Here is a 23,363-nt window from a genome sequence, read left to right as displayed (position 1 = left end):
ATTCCTCATTTTTAATTCATTACTAATAATGTTTAGATATTCAGGTCATTTTATGATGAACCTTTGGTCCTTAAATATTACATTTAAATCACTTTGTCAGATTAGTCCAGTGAACACTTTGATCATATGACCAGATCATTTCAGAAAACATCCAGAGATTTTACAATCACAAGTTTTCACTTTGAATTAAACAACCAAATTAAATTGTGTAATCCACGTGAACGTTTGCACCAAATTTGAAAAGAAATCCCTCAAAATGTTCCTTAATTACCACACAAGACAAAACAAGCTCTGAGCTTTGACAGTAGAATTTGAAACGTTTAAAAGTCTTCACAAGAAATTTCACTCACAAGGAAGAAAATGAGTTTTGGGAGGTCATTTTTGAATGTAACAACCAAATTATGTTCACTTTATTGTTGAGTCCAAGTGAACGTTTGTAAAAAACAACAACAAAGAAACAAACATTTAGAGAGACGTTCCTGCGATGTCACACACAAGATAAAAACACTGTCATCATCATTAGTTGAGTCCAAGTGAATGTTTGTACCAGGATGCGCGTCAGCTCCAGAAATGCGGCGATATGCGCAATAACTTTTTGACGCATCGGTATTTATGAAGTTTGACATATAGTTATTCATTTAGGCATTATTTGAGCTGTTTGTCACATTCTAAAGAGGTTTTTACAGCTTTGTAGACCAAATTTTTCTGAAAATTTTGATACCAAATTTTCAAAAAAAATAAATAAAAATCACTTTTTCGTGATCCTTAACGAAAAATAAGTTGCGTAAACTCCGTAAAAGTCCTTCGGGGACAAGAGGAGCTTTAACAACTAAATTCTAATGAGTTCATCCTTGAATCCAGGTGAACATTAAACGTTCACTTGGATTTACGAGGAACTTCAAATTTTGCTCCAAATTTGAAGTTAAATTCAAGTGAAATTTGCACAAGGAAAAACAATAGTTTTACTGACTAAGGAAAATGTACTTTTAAGTAATTCCCACAAAGAGAACGTGAGCGGCATGAATGGAAAAAGCAGAGTATTTCACTCGGTTTATTGAACAAAATATCTTACAGTATCTTGGATATACATATATACAGACATACTGTTGTACGACGGCGGATCAAACCCCTGCAGAGACTCGTGATTGTTACGTGTCCAAACGTTTTTGCAAAATATTAATATTAATAACATCGTTGACTTCCAAACACGTGATACAAATCTTAATATAGAAAGCACAAAAAATAAGAATTTATTTTCTCTATCAGTGAGAACAGAAATGTTCTTCATACAAAAACAGTTACAATATGCAGGTAATAAATATACCTGGAATTCCCTCTGTCTGTGTGTGTGTGTGTGTGTGTGTGTGTGTGTGTGTGTGTGTGTTGTCGTTGATTTTTAAAGACTTATTCTAGAACAAATAAAGATGTCGCTGCTCGTCAGCCGCTCAGATGACGTACACGTCCGTCTTCTCCCCGAGAAGCCAGTACGTTCTCATTTTACCTTTACCCTGGAACGAGAAACGACAAATCAATAAATTCATCAGTGGAGAGGAGTGAGGGTGAGGGTGAGGGCGGGGGATGAGTGAGTGAGTGAGTGAATGTGTGGGTTGATGTCGTCCATTATGTTGTCCTTCTTTCAGGATGAATGACCCTGATAAGAACGACAACATCGTCCTCCTTCACTAATGAGACGCAAAAACGTCAAATACAACAAAATCATGGAAATAAAAATCATAAAAAACAGTAACTGTTACATGTATTTTAGTGAATGAATGAATAAAAGAATGAATGCACGATTTTGTTGAAGTTGAAAATTGGCACCGGAAAAGAAAATATATAGAGAGAGTCAACCTCCATAAATGAAGCGCACACGCAGAGGAAATTTTATAAAAAAAATTATAAAAACATCATCAAAAAACTTTAAATATTACTAATTATATAATAACTCTAATAATAATATTATTAATAATAATAATCATAATAATAATAACAGTAAATTTAGAGAAAAGTATGTGAAATTTTTTGAATTTCTTTATTTAACAGTTGTTAGCCATGGATGTGACGGCGCCCCCTAGAGTCAACGTCCATAAATGAAGCGCGCACAGAGATACTTTATCCCCAAAAATGATTGAAACATGAACATTTAGGTATAAAAACATTTTTTTTGTAATTTATCATTTTTTTAAATAAATGTTAATAATTATATAATAAGATTCTAATCTCATACAAATAAAAGCTAAGAATTAGCCAGATAAAATAAAAACTCATAAATATAATTATGTAAATATTTTTGAAAACATTTATTCTATAGTTGGGTGTGAGAGCACCCCCTAAAGGCAGCCACTGGAACACGTTTAACCCAAATTTACATACATAAAATATGACATGTTTTAATATTATAATAATTTTTTTAATTAAAATATGATAAATAAAGTCAATTATTAATTGGTTATTGATGATTATTAAAAAGTTTAGTCAAATAAAAAAAAAAACTGCTGTTGTTTTTTTTACCTTCATTTCTACGTCTCCTCGTAACTGGAGATCAAAGTAACCAAACTCGTCGAGAACTTCTTTGGTGGCCGAGGAAACGTGGATTTTCAAGGCTGAAAAAAAACACACAGACATGACGCGGCATTTTTTACACAACAATGATTCAGCAGAACATTTGATTTTCAGCAGAAGCAGAGGAGACGTGAGGCGTCGTCTCACACACAGATTCAAAGTGCCATCAATTATTTAACAACACAGGAAGTCACTCAGTAGTTCATCATGTGATCATCCACACGTTCATCAGAGCAGTGAACAACACAACAACAACGACGTTTACATCCAGTTAACTGTTAAATTCTAAAATTGTGTTAATTTTTAAATTTTTTGATTGTAAATTGTGTTAAATTTTTTGTCATGACTCTAATTTTTTTATCAAAAAAAATCTATATTTTATTGTCCCCACAGGGACAGGTGAGGCAGTCGGACAGGTGGGACAGGTGGGACACTCACCTTCTCCGTTGGACTCCATCCGTGACGCCGTGTTGACCGTGTCTCCAAACAAACAATATCTGGGCATTTTTAAGCCGACCACGCCGGCACAGACTGGACCTTTAAATATAAACAAAAACAACAAGACGAGACATTTTTAGTCAAATTTTTATGTCAGAAAAGAACAAATATATTTCTGGAATACAGAAGAAAAGGAAGTCATATGGTCTAAGGGATTTAAGTCTCTGAAGACGGAGGATAAATTTACAACTTTTACAACTTTAAAACTGCGACATATCGCAACTCACCTGTGTGTATATAGTCTTTAAGACTTTAACACTGCGACATATCGCGACTGACCTGTGTGAATAGTCTTTAAGACTTTAAAACTGCGACATATCGCGACTCACCTGTGTGTATAGTCTTTAAGAGTTTAAAACTGCGACATATCGCGACTGACCTGTGTGAATAGTCTTTAAGACTTTAAAACTGCGACATATCGCAACTCACCTGTGTGTATAGTCTTTAAGACTTTAAAACTGCGACATATCGCGACTGACCTGTGTGAATAGTCTTTAAGACTTTAAAACTGCGACATATCGCGACTCACCTGTGTGTATAGTCTTTAAGACTTTAAAACTGCGACATATCGCGACTCACCTGTGTGTATAGTCTTTAAGACTTTAAAACTGCGACATATCGCGACTCACCTGTGTGTATAGTCTTTAAGACTTTAAAACTGCGACATATCGCGACTCACCTGTGTGTATAGTCTTTAAGACTTTAAAACTGCGACATATCGCGACTCACCTGTGTGTATAGTTTTTAAGACTTTAAAACTGCGACACATCGCGACTCACCTGTGTGTATAGTCTTTAAGACTTTAAAACTGCGAGACATCGCGACTCACCTGTGTGTATAGTCTTTAAGACTTTAAAACTGCGACATATCGCGACTCACCTGTGTGTATAGTCTTTAAGACTTTAAAACTGCGACATATCGCGACTCACCTGTGTGTATAGTCTTTAAGACTTTAAAACTGCGACATATCGCGACTCACCTGTGTGTATAGTCTTTAAGACTTTAAAACTGCGACACATCGCGACTCACCTGTGTGTATAGTCTTTAAGACTTTAAAACTGCGACACATCGCGACTCACCTGTGTGAATAGTCCTTAAGACTTTAGAACTGCGACATATCGCGACTCACCTGTGTGTATAGTCTTTAAGACTTTAAAACTGCGACACATCGCGACTCACCTGTGTGTATATAGTCTTTAAGACTTTAAAACTGCGACATATCGCGACTGACCTGTGTGTATTGTCTTTAAGACTTTAAAACTGCGACATATCACGACTGACCTGTGTGTATAGTCTTTAAGACTTTAAAACTGCGACATATCACGACTGACCTGTGTGAATAGTCTTTAAGACTTTAAAACTGCGACATATCGCGACTCACCTGTGTGTATAGTCTTTAAGACTTTAAAACTGCGACATATCGCGACTGACCTGTGTGAATAGTCTTTAAGACTTTAAAACTGCGACATATCGCGACTCACCTGTGTGAATACCTATCCTGAGTCTCAGCTGGTCGTTGGGTCTGTGGCGGATCTTGAACGTTTTCACCTGCTCTAACAAAGCTAACGACATCCCCGCGATCTCTCTGGCGTGGAGTTTCCCGTTCCGCACCGGCAGCCCAGACACGACCATGTAGGCGTCGCCGATGGTCTCCACCTGAGAGGGGTGGGAGGGGCAAGGATAACGAGCGACCAGAGCGTCAGGAGAAAAAAGGAAGAAAACTGGACGAATTATTTAATCTGCGATTATTTAAAAAACGCTGACTCACCTTATAAACATCGAAATTATCGATGATGGCGTCAAAACAGGTGTAGAGATCGTTCAGCAAAGTGACGACCTAAAGAGAGAGAGAGAGGATGTTTAAAGTTGGGTTTATCTTCACATGTTTAAATATGTTTATTATTTGACTCTTTTAGATTCCTGCTTTAAAGCTCTTATTCGCTAGGATAAAAGGAGTTTAATTTACTTGTTGTTTCAGTCCATGATGAAAAAACCTCACAAATGAAGATCAAACAAACTCACTTTTCTTCATTCAGTGATTTGAATTCAGATTTCTTTGTTGTCTTTTGAAAAAGCAGATTAATAATTACTGACCATTAAATGTCACTGACTGGAGCTTTAAAATCTCCAACAACAACAACATCAGACTTTTGTTGTTTTTCTGCCCACGTGTGACGACATCATCATCATCATCATCATCATCATCACAAACCTTTTACTTTTGGTTTTTGTGTGAGAGCGAAGTACGAGAAGTCATCAAGTGACTCAACTCTGCGTCAACACACACACACGTGGGAACTATGAGACACTCTGTAGCAAGAACACTGATGTATTTATTTGTTCTTTGTGCCGTGGTTTTTTGTTTGTGATTCTGACCATGGGCGGGGCTTAGGAAGCTGCCTGATTCCACTCGCCATCCAAGAGGCTGAAAGTTCAGGTTCACCATTTAAAATCCATGCTCTCATGAGACGACAATGTTTTTTTTTTTCTTCTTCTCCATCAGTATGTTGACATGTGTTATTCAGTGAATTCAGTGTTTGAAATCCTTTGTTCCGATAGGAGAGACTGTCTCACTTGTTCTTTTCGCCACACAGGCTTGAAGTCGTCGTCCGTCTGGAAGTCATTCCCCGTCGACATCCGACAAAATAATTGTACGGATCTAACGTTTGTCAGATTATATACATTTATTTTGTCGGAACGAGTTCCATACAGACAGTGAGCAACGCCATGCCTGTGAGTAGCCAATCAGCAGGCAGCTCCCTAAGCCCCACCCATGGTTAGAATTGCAAACAAAAAAAACATGGTTTGGGAGTGAGGGAGCGCAAATAGAAAAAAGTGAAGAAACAAATAAAATACAATATATTTGAATGCTTAAATCTATGTATTCTTGGTTTTGTGCTTTATTTCCAAACGTTCTGGTTGGTGGACAAAGTCAGACGTCATCATGTCGATATTTTGTGCATGAAATAAGTTCAAATATCGGGAGAATAACGGACGCATTAGTTGCACATGACTCAGGACGGAAGTTAAAATCCCACAGAGAGAGTTCTGCGGGAGGTTTCCCCGTGGTGTACCTGCAGCGGCGTGCTCTCCGCAGACATGGACGTGAAGCCCACGATGTCGCTGAAGTAGATGGTGACGCTGTCGAAGGCCTCGGCCTGCACCGTCTCCCCTCGCTTCAGCTGCTCTGCTACTGAACTGTGTGTGAAACAGAGACAAGCAGACGTCAGACACCCGAGAGAAACAGCGTCCAAAACTCACTGTGTCACCGGTCACGTCTTCATCCGTCGGTCTGATGTCAACATCTGCTAAAGAAACACCGCGTGGTGTTTGGAAGGATTTTTCAACTCTTTAATTAATGCAGGGATTTCACACACGTGACGCGCTGATAACACGCCAACTGTTTTCTGGACCCGAGTTCAAAGAAGAATCTCAGTCATCCAGGTCATCGTATCCTCAGGAGAGCAGACACACACACACACACACACACACACACACACAGCTGGATCTGCTTGAGTTTAATTGAAGATGTTCCACTTGTCATTCAAGAGGCAACAAGTTCAAAGTTTGGCGGAGTGAGACTGGAGGCCCACCGATTAAAATCCGCTCCCTCATGAGTCGACGATGTTTTCAGACTATTTTCACACTTTTATCTCATCGTTACACAGACTTTTTCCAACAGGAAACTGAAGTTTTGTAAATCACTCGCTCTCATGCACCAAAGTCCATAGAGAAAATCAACGATTTTACATCACAGAGCACAGGATTGTTGACGCGCTGCTCCATCACTGCTCTACTCCATCAGTACATTCACATGTGTTATTCAGTGAATTCAGTGTTTTTTAGATTAAGTTCAGTGACACAAACTGACCACATGAGGCAGCAGTAGAGCAGCAGCTCCTGTGTCACAACAAGCTTAAATCACTGATTTTCTCTCAGGAGTTTGGTGTAAGAGAGTGTAACATTTAAAAACTTTAGTTTCCAGTCAAATAAAACTGTCTCACACTGAGATAAAGTGGTAAACATGTTCTTAAGTTATTGTAGATCGATTGTTTTTCCTTACAAATTCCTCATATTATGAAAAAGCTTAAACGTTAAGCTTAAAAAATCCAAGTTGCTGATATCCACACTCCTAAAAAGGAGGAACAAGAGTGAATGTGAGTGTATTTCTCTTTTCTTGTCTCTTACTGTGGTAAAATTTGATAGAGGAGGTTTTCGGCTTTCCTTTTCTCCTCCAGGTACGCTTGTGTCCGCTCCTCCACCAGGTTCTCCAGGTTGTTGGCGTACTGCTCCATCCTGGACAGCAGGTTGTTCAGAATACTGGTGCTGCCCTCTCTGTGGGAAACACAAGCACACAAGTAACAATCAGAGAGAGCTCAGGTTAGGATGAAAGTTTGTTTTTGTAGATGTAGAATTAACCTTTTATATGCACTCAAGGCAAGGCTTGGGCTTAAATGAACATAGGTGTACGTTTGAAACATAAGACTTTGTTGTTTTGCATGAGAATATTTGGATAAGTGTAGATTTCTACTGTTTTTCTACCTTCTCACTCACTCACACCAAACTCCATAGAGAAAATTAGCGTTTTTAGCTCACAGGGACACAGGAGCTGCTGCTCTACTGCTGCCACGTGTGGTCACTTTGTGTCATTGAGGTAAATCTGAACAAAGAGTTTCACACACCGAAAATATACATATACATATATATGTATATATGTATATGTATATATGTGTGTATATATGTATATATATATATATACTATATTTAAATATGTAGCAAATGTAAACAACATGCATTTAATAGTCATAGAAATATCAAATCATCATAATTCCATGTCTATTTGGGATGATTTTCAAGAACTTTCAAGGGCATTGAAGGATTTCAAGGACCCATGTTAGAAATAGAAAAATAGAAAATAGAAATAGTCCTGAGTGTGTTCAAGTTCACAAAAACCCTTCAAGAAATTCCGTTTTCTACAAAATATGTCAAGATTCTTGTTTAGAAAATGACAAAGAATAAAAGTGGTTTTCAGCTCCACACACACACACACACACACACACAGTGGAATGTGTATGTGTCGCAGTAATGTAAGTAATGACGAGGGCCTGGAGGTCATGTGACGACAGGTGGTCTATTCATGGCAGGTCTGAGTGTTTACCTCTGAACACCCGGCTTGTTTCCGCCGCCCTTCAAAGCCCCCGAGCTCACACACACACACACAGCAGAAATAACAGGCCATCCATCACATCATCGTGTCAACATACATACATTTACCTAATGAAAATAAGCCGTGGACAGTGCATTAAGCAGCGAGGAGTTAGCGTGAGGAGCTGAGAGCAGCATCCTTGAGTGCTCTCCTCAGGACATAAATCACACGCCGCGCTCCTCACTCCTGAGCGAGCGAGCTGCCGCAAATGGACGGCGATACATCACCGCCGCACTCGTCCATCGTTGACTTTACAGAGCAAACAGAGACGAGAGGTCACGCGGAGAGGAAAACACACCACAGATCTGTTTATAGAGTCTGTGTCTGTCTCCAAAACACCTGCTTCTCGACGTCCACGCAACACGTGTTTGTGTGTTCGTGTCAAACTGAGTTTACCTCAGGGAAATGTTCAGGCTGTTTTTAAAGCCTGTTTGTCTACTGAAGCCAACCAGGAATCATGAATATATGATATAACCACTAGGAGGCACCAATGATTACAAAAAGAGCTTTATTTGAATGGAAGTCTAAGGAAAAATTAGCTGTACATGTATATATGTATGTATGTATGTATATGTATGTATGTATGTCTATGTATATATGTATGTATGTATGTATGTAAGTATGTGTATGTATGTATATATGTATGTATGTATGTGTATGTATGTATGTATACGTATGTATGTATGTATACGTATGTATGTATGTATATATGGAATAACCATAAAGAGCTATGATTTAATGGAGGTCTATGGGAAATTAGCCAATTGAAAAATGGATGTCTGCCGTTTTCCTGACTCCAACCAGGATATTGAAGTGTATTGAATATCCACTAGAGGGCGCCACCAGTAGTTGCCAAAGGACTTAGTTAAAAGGTGACATAGAATGCTTGTATCGCACATATATGTTAGTTATGGAGGTCTACTTACATATATTAACTTGTTTTCATGATTAAAAACCTCCTAATCACTGCAAACGAGCCGATCGAAAAATCTCCTCACTGACACTCTCGTCAGCCGTGCTGTTTCAGACCAAAACCACACCCCCAGAACATGGACTGTGTTGTGATTGGCCAGCCAACAATAGCTTTCCCTCTGTCCTGTGATTGGCCAGGTACCTGGAAGTGACGTAATTAGCACGTCAGCTCTCAGATACACAGCTCCCCCTCTGGCACGGTGGATGCTCTGCATCTCAGCAGCTACAACGAGAGTAGTTCTTCTTCTTCTGCGGTTGAATGTACGCAACCGGATGTGCCCGGACTAGTGCCGCACCAGGAGGCGCTACGGTGGTGAGAGGAGTGGTGAGGTATACTGATGACATCATCAGCAAACGGAAGTGCCTTTCCGCTTCTCAGAGCCCAGGAAAACAATAAAAGCCTATTTTCTCAGCAGTGGCTGAACTGTTTGTTCTGAAACTTTAGGGTTTCATAAACGAGGTAATGACGCAGATACACACACAAACGCAGCGTTATTTGGAGCTTCTGGTCTATGTCGCCAAACCAGGATATAATATATATTTTAATCCACTAGGGTCGAATGCACTAGTAGCAAAAATATTTTGGTTTGAATGTAAGTCTATGTAAAAATTAGCTACATACAAAAATGTACATCGTCTATTTTCCTCCTGATGCCAGAAACACAAGCTTCTGTTTTTCCAGTCAGGAAAAATGAAACTCTGACAACAAAATAAAAACCAATAGAATTGCTTTTCTCAGTGTTTTCTCTCTTGTGACTGACTGACTAATTTCCAGTGACACTTCTCCTCCTCCCGCTAAGATAAAAATCGACTGACAATTTACATTTCAAACGAGACGCTTTCATGAGAATAAAGAAAAAGAAAAGAAGAAGTAGCACCGTCCTCGTCGTCACATCTCTGTGTTTAACGTTCAAGGCTTCGCAGCCATTGAACAACACATTTTAAAATCGCAGGCTGCAGTCGTATGGATTTTTCTGTTGCGGCTGTAAAACAGTGTATAATGTTAAACTCTTCACTGTCTGACCGCCTTCAATGGAGCAACTTCCTAGTAAGTCATCCATGTATGTTATAATTAAATTTTGGTAAAAATCTACCCACAGATGACGTCACAACTCCCCATCTCTTATTAATACCATCAGACTAAGTTTCACATCAAACTCCATAGTTAAAATCAGTGATTTTAACATCACACACACAGGAGTTGTTGATCCTCTGCTGCCTCCATCACTAAGTTCAAATGTCTTATTTTGTCACTTCAGTGTTTGAAATCCTGATTCACCTCAGTGACATAAAGGTACCACACGAGGCAGCAGCGCACCAACATCTCCTGAGTCCCCGTGAGCTAAAAGTGGTGATTTTCTCTATGGACTCTGGAGCAGGAGAGTGACACACACACACACACACGGTGTCAAGGACAGTGTGTGTGTGAGTGTGTGTCTGTGTGTGCTCTCGACTTAGAAGAACATCGAGGTTTAGGGTTACAATTAGGTTTAGGTTAAGGGTAGTTTGAAGGTGAAGTTCAGGTATTTAGTTGTGGGTAAAGAGGGAATGCATCATGTCCTCACAAAGAATGTTGTAAAAGAAAGTGTGTGTGTGCGTGTGTGTGCGTGTGTGTGCGTGTGTGTGCGTGCGTGTGTGTGTGAAGCCGGTGTCAGTTTCAATTGATCAAATTATCTCCACAAAGAAACAGAAATAAAAAATAGATGGAAGTGAAGAAAATGTTAAATTAATCAAGGATGCATCCAGATCCTGGTGTGGTGCTTTAATTTAATTTAATTTAATTTAATTTAATTTAATTTAATTTAATTTAATTTAATTTAATTCAGTCAATTAATGGGAGGATAAACACACACACACACACACACACACACAGCCTGTGTTGCCACTGACTCACCACACTCTGTTATAATCAGCGACGAGTGTCCGATCAATGCCAACTCAGAATCAGTATTGATCCAATACTCGTCCAAATCATTGGATTCGATTTTAAAAAACCTAAATATCACGTCGATACTAAGTAATGAGATGTTTGTTAGTGTGCGTTAAGTCAAAGTGTGTGTGTGTGTGTCTCACTTGTTGAGTTTGGCCATGTAGATCTTGATGTGTCCAAAGTCGGGCCTCTCCGCCGGGTCCTCGGCCCAGCAGCCGTCCATCAGTATCGTCAGCTCCTCCGAGTGGCATCTGTTGTCCGTCGTGGGCCGAAAGTACGGCTTCTGACCGTTCCTCACCTTCTGTACGATCTCTGTGGTAGAGAGCGTGCCACGATCAATAATCATTCATACCAGTAATCACTTTCAGTTGGAATTGTTCCTAGCATAAAACTTGTAATTAAAATACAGTCACACACAAACACTACTGTAATATTAGTGTCTGTGGACAGTGTCAATGTTTTATCAAATGGGCTAGATTAGCTTTCTAGTTAGCAAACATAGCTATAACATCTAGCTATTTCTGTAGTGTAAAATTAATAATAATAATTCATCTTAGTATTTATATCTCTTGTGGCTGATATAAGCAGCTTTTTGTGAGCTTTAGCTTCAGCCAAACCTTTTCAATTTAAAAAAAGGCAGTTTATTTATTCTATTTTATTACTTATATACATGCTAACCATAACAAACTCAGAAGGGGGAAAATAAGACATCTTTTTGTGCTTAAAGTTTATGTGTTGTACACACATTATTGATCTGTTGTGGATGGTTGCTAACTGTGCATACATAATGTTTTCAGCAAATCAACTAGATTCGCTTTGTTAGTTAGGGAACGTAACTGTAATGCTAACAATAACCACCAGTTCAGTAGGAAATGGAAAGTACTTAAGAACTCAAAGGTTTGATTTAACTTAACGACTTCAACCACTATGTTAACAAGCAGAGTTAGCAGTGGCTACCAGCTACACACTAACTATAACAAGAGCAGAAGAGGAGAAATAAGAAAGTCGTACACACACAGTGTTGCTAACTGTGTTTATACCAAAATGAAATTCAAACAAACTAGATTAGCTTGCTGGTTAAGGAACCTGACTTTAATGCTAACAATACAACCATGTGGAAAATGGAAAGCACATAACTCAAAGGTTTGATTTAACTTACAACTTCTAAAGTACATACACTGACTGTTAGCAGTGTTGGCAGTGTTAGCAGTGGTTAGCGGTTACTTGCTGTACCAGGTAAAGTGCCCTGAGATAATGTATGTTATTAAAATGTGATTTGAAAACCTCTCCGTTTAGTCGTAAACGCAGGAGGCGCTGCGACACAGAGCAAACTTCTTAAACCTTGACAGACTATTTTCCCTAATATTCAGTAATATTAGCACTATATTTCTGTGAATGTGTCATTTCTGCTAGACGGGTATATTCATCAGAGACAATTTTTAATTTTTCAATTGCTAATTTTTCCGCCTCGATCCGTTAATCACATCAATTTAAAAGTTTGTGAGACACATCCTCCTCACTGTTAATCTTCCACATCCTCCCTCTTCTGTTGTTATAATTAAAGACATCGTCCCGCACACACGCCGGAGAACAGGTGACACATTCAAACGTCTCTCTCCGCCTGTTAATGGAAAAATATCAAGCACTTGTTCAATCAGTGTTGACCATGACTGTGAAGAAAACGCTAATGGAAGTCATCATGTGGAGGAAGCACCCCCGGAGTGCTTTTTTTTTGTTTTGTTTTTTTTTACATGCACTTTAACTGTTTGGAAGTTAAAGCCAAGATCTTGAAAAGCTTATAAAAGTAAAAAAATTTTCCAACAGAAGCAGCGATGGAGGTAAAAGTGGTGCAGCTGCTGTAGAAACCACAGCTGGCACCGAGGCCCGTTTGAGTTAAACGAAAGGAAAACAGCTTTGTGTTCTGTTCTGTTATTTCAAGAAAAATTGGATTAAAAGTGTGTTCCAAATAACATGAAAAGCTTTCAGGCGGACAGAAATCTTGTACTTAAAACATGGTTTTTGTTGGACGTGCTCCACTTGATTTGTCTGCCTCAAATTAGTCAAAAATAAAAGAAAGGGATATTTCAGTCGTGCAGGAAAAAACAGATTTGAGCAATTTGACTAAATCTGCTTCAAATACAAAACCACTGTATCTCCCTGTTCTACGACCTTTCCCTACTGGAAACTGGAGTTTGTACAGGGTTCACTCTCCTTCACCAAAATCCATAGAGAAAATCAGTGTTTTTAGCTCGCAGTGACACAGGAGCCGCTGGTCTACTGCTGCCCCATGTGGTCAGCATGTGTCAGCAGACGTCCACAGGTGACCTAATCCTAGCAAAGGTGGATTGTGTTTTTTAGCTTTTCCATTAGGAATAGAACCAAAACAACCAGCCCCAACTGTTCCATTCTTTGGTGGAGCGGCTGGATGTTATCCATTGTCGTGTTTGATGTTGGTGGTCGTTATCCTCGCACTGGTAGTGGACGTGACGCTACCCGGCAAACGCAAGCCTGACGCAGGGCATTACCAATTCTAAACCGTACCTTGTGCTAGCACCGATTCCTTTGTGTTTACGTCTTGGTTTGCAGAGTGAAAGGATCCAGATTGTACGAGGCCACAAGGGTCAGCTGATCTTCCTTAGAGAGTTGTGAACTCAGCCGACGTCTGGCGAGACGTGTTTCTCTGTCGACAACGACAGAGAAACAACGTCCAGAAGTATGTTTGTATACGTCCAAGACGGTGGCCACTGAAGAGTAGGCGACTTGCTCCACAAAGATTCATTAATTCATTCATTGTCTACTTTATCCAAGCAGTGCTAACCCCTACGCCTCCGTGAAGCTTACCCTAGCGAAAGTCATTAGACGCCATAACTAGCTAGCCAATCACTCCTAGTAAACTACTACGACCTTCACTCTGCATACTTCACCCGGATCATTGGTTTGATTGGTTGTAGGTCTGTCCAATTGCGTACAGAGGCTGGTTGGTTCAAAGTACACCCATTCCAGAATCATACTCAACCTCCAATGAGGCTAGTTGTGTTTACCTTTGGGGCTGAGGTCCATGCCCTCCACGTAGAAAGGCCCGTTCCTCAGCGCTATCTCCTGCAGTATGATGCCAAAACTGTACACGTCGCCCTTCTGCGTGCCCTGAGGCGGATGGCGGTCGTATATGAGGAGCTCGGGGGCTGTCCACAGCTTCTCTGAAATACAAACACACAGGGTCAGGAAACACCCTGGAGGACAACAGATCCAGCGCCGCCGCGCGTCAAACAACCTCCCAAAACCCCACTTACTTGCGTAGAGTGCGTGCGTGTCATCGTTCTCGCAGGACGAGCGGAAGCTGGCCAAGCCGTAATCCGTGATCTTCAAAACAAATCGACTGTCCACCACGCAATTAGATGACTTCAGATTTCCATGGCAGCCGATGTAGCTGTTGTGGAGATAGTTCATTCCCTGGTGGAGAGGAGCATTAAGTCAAGCATTATTGGGTGTTCTCCCCCCCCCCCCCTCTACAAACCATACATGAAAACACTGGAGTCCAGACATATGGAAATAATATGCTTTGACATGTGGACGTACGCTGACGGTTTTGAAAAGACGCCGCATGTCGAGGAATTTCCGCAAAATTAGTGTTAATACCTTGGGGGGGGGGTGGCGTGTACTCAATGTACTTATGTTAAAGATTAAGTGGAAAGGGTGAGTCAAATATCCCCCACTTCTCTGAAGCTACAGTATCTGTCTGGAGCAAAAGCAGCTGCAGTTACTTCGTCATGGATGTAGTTCACTATCAAAGAGGAGAGAGAGAAAAAAGCCTCTTTATTTGACTGAATGACAAAAATCAGCCTCAAACGTTCGACGGTGATGAGTTTTGATTAAACCGGAAGGAAATTTTAACAACATTTGTGGTTGTGCTTCAGTGTCACACAGAATATTTACATATATTTGCTATGTGCCAAAAACACATTTCTGTGCATGTCTCTCTCTGCCTCACTCACAGTTTCCCCGTCCACGTGAAACCATGGCAACCAAGACAGGGTTTTTTTCTCTCACTCTCTAAAGCACACAAAGCAACTTATTTTCACACTGAAAAGTAACCACTTCTGCAACACTCATGTGAAAACATCAGATGAATCAATAATGCGGATGTTCTCGAGCGTCGCATACCTTCACGATGTCGTTGATGAGAGAATATCGGAACATCCAGTCCAGGTTGATGCTCTCGTTCTCCAGAATGTCCTGGAAAACAAACAAAAACAACAAGTTCTAAGCCCGTTCATCCACCCATCATCCATCCATCCATTCATCCATCCACCCATCATCAATCCATCCATCTATCCATCCTTTCATCCATCTATCCATTCATCTGTCCATCCATCCATCATCTATCCATCCATCCATTTATTCATCTATCCACCCATCCACCCATCATCCATCCATCCATCTAACCATCTATCCATCCGTCCGTCTGTCCATCATCCATCATCTATCCATCCATTCATCCATCAATCCATTCATCCATCTGTCCATCCATCTATGGTCATTGTTGGGTCTAACTCAAAAATATTGATTTTGGGTCATGTCAGTAAAGTCGACATTGACGTTAATGTTGGATATTTGTTGAAACATTTCATAATACTTTTTGTTTATCAATAACATGTCAGTAGAGTTATTGTGATGTTAATAACATACTTTTGCTACATTTCTTTGTTACCAGTATTGTTATTCAACATTAGTAACATGTTTTTGTAAATCTTTTGCATAAAAAATGTATTTTAACTTATCTTTGTAACATCACACATTTCCTAAAAAATTACATTTTGTAGCATTTTTCGGTGACAAATAATTATTACATTATTACAAACTTAAATACCATTACATTTTTTGTAACGTAGAGCATGTTAGTATCATATTTTTGTCATTTATTTTGATACTTGGTAACAGTCTGTAAGTAGTGATTCAATAATGTGCTTTTTTTATAACATTATAAGCAATTTGTTTAAACATCAGTAACATTTTTTGGAGCATTACAACATGTGGTAACATTTTTTGTAATCCTCAGTCATGGTTTTTGTAACATTAGTGTTCACACATAAGGACATTTGTCTATACTGAGGTGTATGACACAGTTAAAGGTCTGCACTTTACGGTTATTTTCTCTACTGAGTCATCAAAAGTCAAATTACGTCAGGAAACAGTAAAAAGACGAATTTTCCAGAAACTTAAATAAAACTTTACTGACATAATCTGTCACTACTGCTTTTGTTTATTTGACCTTTAACCCCAGACTCACAGTAAGAGCGGCTAAATGAGCGGAAAATAAATAAATCATTTCAATTAAAACATATTTTTCGATGACGATGTCACATGATGTCACAATGGGGGCGTGGTTACCTGCAGGCTGCCTCTGGGACAGTACTCTGTGACGATGCAGATGTTGGGCGGGTCAATGCAGGCCCCAATGAACCGGGTCAGGTGGTTGAACTGAACGTCTCTCATCTGAAAATAACCACACAAACAAACAAATAAATAAACATCGCAGACGGTGAGTGTAGATGTGCATCAGCAGCAGCAGCAGCAGCAGCAGCAGCAGCAGCTCATCAGAATAGTCTGTTTGCAGTCGGCAAGTCTTTTTTTCCCTACGTGTTCAGACACATTCCTGCTCTCAGGGCGTCCAGTCGAAACATGTGCATGTGCATAAATTGCCCTCAGAGGTTATGAAAGAGCCAGTGTGCTACTACTGCTACTACTGCTGCTGCTGCTGCTGCTGCAATGATGAAAATAGAAAAGTGTTGAGGTGCTGAGAGGATGAACAAGCAGGAAGGAAGGAATCAGGGACAATCATCACCAATCACGCACGTTTTACGACATAAAAATGTTAGAACATGAATGATGTTAACCCTCACAGGGACATTTCCTACCATTCCCTTTTTTATTGTTAAGCCAGTTTGGCTGTGTTAAATGAATATAGATCAAATCTAAAAACTTTTGAACTTTAGTAATCTCAGTTTCTTAAATTAGCCTAAAATGGCTAAGCTACACAAGAATTTACTAATTTGTTCCTAGCGGCAGAAAACGCCACCTTCCCAAAAACAGTTGAGTTGTGAAAACAGACTGGCCTTTAAAGGATTAAAATTTCAAAAATATCATTAATATTTGATATGTATATATCAGGCTGAAGTAGTTTTAAAAGACTGACTCGTTTAAAGTGGAAACAAATATTAATAAATTATGTTTTTACAGCAGTTTTTGGGAAGGTAACATTTTCGGCCACTAGGAACAAATAAGTAAGTTTTTTAAAGGAAGTCTTAAGAGTTAACATTAAAAAAAAAGGATGGCGGTTAAAAGGAAAGGATTCCATCGAGGATTAAATATGATTTTTATTTTTTCTTCAGTAGCTTCATCCTCTGACTCAGCGTGAAACTTGGAATAACAACGTTCATGATTTCAACAGTTTTTCTTCTTCTTTGAACGCGGTGAGTGACGGAAACTCTCGCGACGTGTTAGCCTGCCCTTTGGCCTACATAGTCTCCCCTGCTGCACGGCGGTGAGGTGAGGGAGGAGGGGAGGAGAGAGAGAGCAAGGTCTGGGAAACAAGTGGTTAAGTTTCCACTGGCAGATCCGTCTTTCTCTCTTCTCTCCATCTGTTTTTTTTTTTTTTCATGAGCTGAGGTTTGACAGCTGATCAGGCCCCCGGGGCGTCTGAGACGCTGCCAGCTCAGACAGAAGCCTCGCTCCCATCTGACCGAGCCGAGAGGCCACGCGAGGTGTCCGAGAGAGTCCAGCTCTGAAAAACTGACTCGGGTTTAAAGTTTGTATTAAAACTGCAGTGCTGAGAAGTGAAACCAAACACACTGTAACTAGTAATGTTAATAAGCAATTAAATTACATTACATTTAACACCAACTAGAGTGTATTCAACTCGAAGCGTTCATTTACTGCTTAAAAGAGTGCATTTGAACACTAATACAAAGTCTATTGAATTGGTTTGTGTTAAAATACCACCAAAACAGTCCAATTAAAGACCAATCTAGAGTGTATATGACTCTTTCAGTATAAAATACCACCAAAATAATTAAATTAAACACCAATCTAGAGTGTATATGACTCTTTTAGTATGAAATACCACCAACATAATTAAATTAAACACCAACACCCTGTAACTGCACAGTAACATCAGTGTTTCCACCTCCGTCTCCTCTGGTTCCGACACGTCAAAGCGTCCACCACCGAGACGCCGGACGCCCTGATTGCCCGTGACAGTCGCGTCTGCACAGCGTGGACGACGTGTGACAGAGAAGAAAGAGCGGCGAGGAAAAACCCCCAAGTGGTCGTTAAGTCGAGAGGAGGCCTCGTATAAACGCAGCCACGCTGAGTTTCCAGCAGCCAGAAACCACATTAATTGTATGAAATTTCCTGTTCCGCAGCTTCCTTATCGTAAATATTCCCCCTCTCTCTTGCTCCACCAGCAGCTGCTGTCGCTGAGGTTGACGAGACAGTTTGGTGAATTTCTTGAGTGACGCGTGACATCCGGCAGGGAAACAGGTCACAGAGGAGACGTTTTAAAATCTGTAAAAATCTCAACTTTTGCAGCTAGGTAGAGAAAACACACGCAGCTACAAAGAAGAACCAGTTAGTTAGCATCTTCTTTTGATAAATGTTAAATAAAAAACTAACAGATATGCCTCAAAGACAGTTCATGTGACATATGGTGTACCACAGGGATCGATTTTGGGACCCATGGTTATTTCTTTTTTCCTTAGTTTACAGCTGAATATTCCAGTAGGATTGTATCACATACTGACTTACGATTTGCGGTATTAGCATCTTCTTCAAAAACTGAAGGTTCTCTAACAGATGTAAACATTTAACAATTATGTGCGTTTATTAGGGGTGGGAATCGCCAGAAACACCACGATTCGATATTATCACAATATTTAAGTCAGTATAATTACAGTATTTGTGAAATCGTATATTGCGATTTATTCACAGATACCTACAGCACTTGTTGAAATGTTTGTGTGCACGAAATAAAGTAAACCAAACCCAACTAAGCTAACCTGTGGAATACGTCAGAGGAAACTAGTTCCACTTTTCAGGAGCTTGTTTTTGGAGCAGGTGAAAGTGTTTGGACCTTACGTATGTGAAGGTCTTTTCTCTGCAGGTTTGTCTCTTTAATGAAAAGGTTGAATGTAATTTTGTCCTTAGCAAAGGTCTCAGTGCATGGATTTATTCAAACAAATCACATTATATGGATTAAAAAACAAATATCAAAGGTTTAATGGACACTTACATGCTTGAGTTCCAGTAACACTTGTCTGGTCAGCTCTATCCTCTTCTTGTTGACGTGTTTGATGGCCACCAAGTTTCCCTGTGTTGAAAAATAAAAAAGAATGACGACGAGTTCAGTTTATAAAAAGACTGACGTTACACAAAGACACACTGACGTGAAAGGTTTGCAAACATGATGTTCTACGTAAGTCTGTTTTCAGTTGTGAACGACAAGAATACACATGTTACAAACTGCACCGATGATGATGAAGCTGTGCTTCGTTGTTGACTCACCAGCATCACGTCAGACAGTTACTGAAAATTTGGGCTCACTTTGCTAAATTTAGCAACAACAAAATGCCAACTCTTGTCACATATACAAGGCTAGTTGTGATAAAACCCACTAGCTACTTCTATTAACATGAGTCATTCAGTACTTCTTAACCACTTTAGCCAAACTAATGTTTAGCAAAGCTGACGTTTAGCAATGCTAACTCAAAGCTAGAGGTTTCTGCTCCTGCTAACAGAACTTCAGCGTCATCAGTGTGTAGCCTCCTCACACTGAAAGAAACCTTGTTAGGGTCAAATGTGCGGCAACATACGACGAAAATGTTGTATTTTGTTTAAAACAGTTTAAACTTGTTATGTTTTAATGTGTAGCTATTTAAGATGCTGTTAGCATTGCTTTAGTAACTTTTAATGAATGTCTTAAATAATGTTAGTTTACGCTAAGACGGTGTTAGCATCACTTTTAGGAACTTTTAATGTATTTGTCAAATAATTTTTAGTTTAAACTACTTGGTTAAATTTGCAGCTATTTCAGATGTTAGCATTACCATATTTAGTTTGAATCTTACACACTGTTAGTATCACTTCTCAGGACCTTTAATGTATGTCTTACGTCAATTTAGTTCAAAATGGTTGTGGCTCTGTTAGCATCACTTTTGTAAAAAGTATTTGTGAAAGATGGTAACTATGGTTAAATGTGGAGCTACTTACGATGCCATTAGCGTCACTTTCAGGAACTTTTAACATACTGTATGTGTTAAATAATCCTCGTTAAAACTTGTATTGAGTTGAGTATTGATATGTATCAGTATCAATAAGCAGTATTGGGTTGGAATTAAAACCCCTCATGATATCTTTGAGTGGCACTTAATTATTTATTGTATAATGCACCTTTAAAGCAGATGCATTTTTTCTGCCGTTGCTGACAGTTTGGACAGTTTGTGTTGCAGTATCTGCTGCTTCTGCTGCTGCTGCTGCTGCTGCTGCTCTCGGCTCGTGTGTCTCCCTCTGTTCGTGCCTCGGTGTCACATTTAATCACCTCAGGTCTGTTCTGAATTTGAGAAGTGTATCAGCAGCGCTTCGCCGTGACATCAGCATTTATACATTTAAAAAAAACGGTCGTGTCGTTACTTCAGCGTTTTGTTACATCAACAAAAACAGCAGCAACAACTGGTGTCCAGACTCTGCTGCTGCTGCTGCTGCTGCTGCCACGGCGACGGCGCAGAGACGTCGAGAGAGAAAAGGGAAGAAAATCAACTCATTCTGCAGCAGCTACCTAAATTCGCCCACACTCCCTCTTCCTTTCTCTCTGTGCTCTTCTCTGCAGCTCTTTCCTCGGCGAGTGTGCACATGTGTGGGTGGGAAGGGAGTGCGCAGGAGTTGAAATGTCAGAACTCACTAAGCCTTACCTTAAAATAGCCCGTTTTTGCAAATAGCTGATATTTTCCATGGGCAGTGATCAAGGAGCCGTAGCTGGAGCCTCTCTGAGGACGAGAAGGGGAAAAAATGTTTAGATTACAGCAGACAGAGGAGGATTAAATCACGCGCCGCTTATTACCTAAACGCAGGTTCACCCGCTGACATTCACACAAAATACTTTATGAAATTGCCTTTTACTTATATTTGAGAAAATAAAGAGGTTTTTTTTTTTTATATTACACCAACTCAAAAGTCCTTGAGTTAACGTCTGCTCTGCAGAAAAAAATCCCACAGAAAGTGAAGTGGGCGCTCGCTCGGCACTGGCAGCACAATCAGCTACACATTTGTATAGAATGCAAATATTGGCAACACATGGCAAAGTGGAAAATACATTGGTCTGGAAAATGACAGTGTTTTCCACACACAAGGGCGCGTGCACACACACACACACACACATGCACGCACACACACGCACACACACGCACATTATTCCAGGAACCGGACTGGAAATCTGTAATGAAAAAGGTGTGTGCATGTGCTTTCATGAACACTCGCATGTGGAGCACGAGAAAAAACCCCAAAGAAGACGCATTAGCTGTTAGAAACAACAGGGCCGACCTTTTTAACAGGAAACTGTTCAGTTTGTGCCAGTTTGTGCACCACTCACTCTCCCACACCAAACTCCTTAGAGAAACTCAACGATTTAACATCACAGCACACAGGAGTTGTTGATCCACGACTGCTCACTATATTAAGTTCAAATGTGCTATTTTTGTGATTTCTGTGTTTTAAATCCGTCATTCAGATGTACCGCATTGACACAAACTGACCACATGAGGCAGCAGTGGACCAGCAGCTCCTGTGTCAACGTGAGCTAAAATCGCTGATTTTCTCTATGGGGTTTGGTGTGGGAGAGTGAGCAGCACACAGACGTGAGTTTCCAGTCAGTAAAATGCTTTTGTCATGTTCAGATAAAGACGTGAACATATTCTTAAGGTGGATCGGCTGTGAAAGAACCTGATACTCCAAAGACATGATGATGGAATTTCATACGCAGGAGCCGCGGCCTGGTGAGAGCTTATTTTAACAATCATTTAATAAGCGTCTTCCACCGCACACAGAAAAAAAAGGCTCTCAGGAATGTGTAAACTAACAAAAATGATTTGGACCGAGCGTCTCGCTGCTAAAGCTCTGCTGCTTCTGAGAAAAACCACACACTGCATTTTAATACAGCAGCAACAATGAACAGCAGCAGCAACGGCAGCAGCAGCAACAGCAGCAGCAGCAGCAGCAGCAGCAGTGTGTAAACACCAGAAAACTTCAGATGTGACCAATTAGCTTTTCCTCAAATCCTGGTGGGTCTAATTTAACAGTGTCCTCATCATCATCATCATCATCATCATCGTCATCGTCCTGTGTGAGTGTTTCCTGTCTGGCACACGCCAGTAACAGTATAATCTGCCAGAAGCACAACGAGACGTGTTAATCCCACATGAGGCTGCTGTGCCGGCGACGCAGAGCTCGGGATTATAAAAAAAGAATAATGACATATATCAACAGTGTGGTGTTTACAGTGACACTGTCACTAATCCATTAATCCGTCAGTGACGGGCTCCGAGCACGGGCGGCCATTTTAACACGTTCACGCTCACTTCATGGAGGTCAGGACTACACGACTGTGGCAGTGAACCAACGATTGTGAAAATCTGTTTTCAAAGCTTTTTTCCTACGAGGTAGTGAAAGAAAAACAACTTTTAAGCCACTTAACAACATCTGTCTAAGTCTTCGATATCTTAACAACACAATTCTTGGTTAATCTCAACCTTTTTATAAGTGGAAACTCAAGTTTGTGTCACTCTCCTGCACCAAAGTCCACAGAGAAATCAGTCATTTTATCTCGAGGGGACACAGGAGCTGCTGGTCCTCTGCTGCCTCGTGTGGTCACTTTGTGTCACTGAGGTTAATCTGAACAAAGGATTTCAAAAGATGAAGTCACAACAATAACACATTTAAACTTAGTGACGAGGCAGCAGTGGATCAACTGTGTGCTGTGATGTTAAAATCACTGATTTTCTCTGTGGGCTTTGGTGTGGGAGAGTGAGTGGTTTACAAAGAGACACAAACTTCAGCTTCCAGGTGCAGAAGTGGCTCGTTAAGCGATATCTCTGTCGCACAAAGGATTTCAAATCCAGAATGAACAAAGTGACACATTTGAACTTAGTG

The 23,363-nt window shown here is 40.1% G+C and overlaps 1 protein-coding gene across 1 annotated transcript in view; it reads right to left on the bottom strand.

Annotated features, from left to right (window-relative positions):
• Positions 1-1,022: 1,022 nt before the first annotated feature.
• npr2 (natriuretic peptide receptor 2) overlaps positions 1,023-23,363 on the bottom strand; it is a 55,974-nt gene continuing 33,633 nt past the window's right edge. The window contains exons 9-22 of the mRNA XM_058617813.1: positions 21,131-21,205; positions 19,456-19,533; positions 16,557-16,661; positions 15,330-15,401; positions 14,459-14,618; positions 14,210-14,365; positions 11,312-11,480; positions 7,249-7,395; positions 6,135-6,258; positions 4,829-4,897; positions 4,542-4,716; positions 3,001-3,099; positions 2,512-2,603; positions 1,023-1,508 (exon numbers count right to left, since the gene is read on the bottom strand). Coding sequence (XP_058473796.1) covers positions 1,446-1,508; positions 2,512-2,603; positions 3,001-3,099; positions 4,542-4,716; positions 4,829-4,897; positions 6,135-6,258; positions 7,249-7,395; positions 11,312-11,480; positions 14,210-14,365; positions 14,459-14,618; positions 15,330-15,401; positions 16,557-16,661; positions 19,456-19,533; positions 21,131-21,205 — 1,584 coding nt within the window. The 3' untranslated portion in view covers positions 1,023-1,445. The remainder of the gene's footprint in view (positions 1,509-2,511; positions 2,604-3,000; positions 3,100-4,541; positions 4,717-4,828; positions 4,898-6,134; positions 6,259-7,248; positions 7,396-11,311; positions 11,481-14,209; positions 14,366-14,458; positions 14,619-15,329; positions 15,402-16,556; positions 16,662-19,455; positions 19,534-21,130; positions 21,206-23,363) is intronic.

The sequence above is a fragment of the Solea solea genome, chromosome 19 (genome assembly GCF_958295425.1).
Source record: "Solea solea chromosome 19, fSolSol10.1, whole genome shotgun sequence".
In the NCBI taxonomy this organism is placed as follows: domain Eukaryota; kingdom Metazoa; phylum Chordata; class Actinopteri; order Pleuronectiformes; family Soleidae; genus Solea; species Solea solea.
The sequence above is the reverse complement of the archived record's forward strand: the minus strand, read 5'-3'. Positions and strand labels throughout refer to the sequence as shown.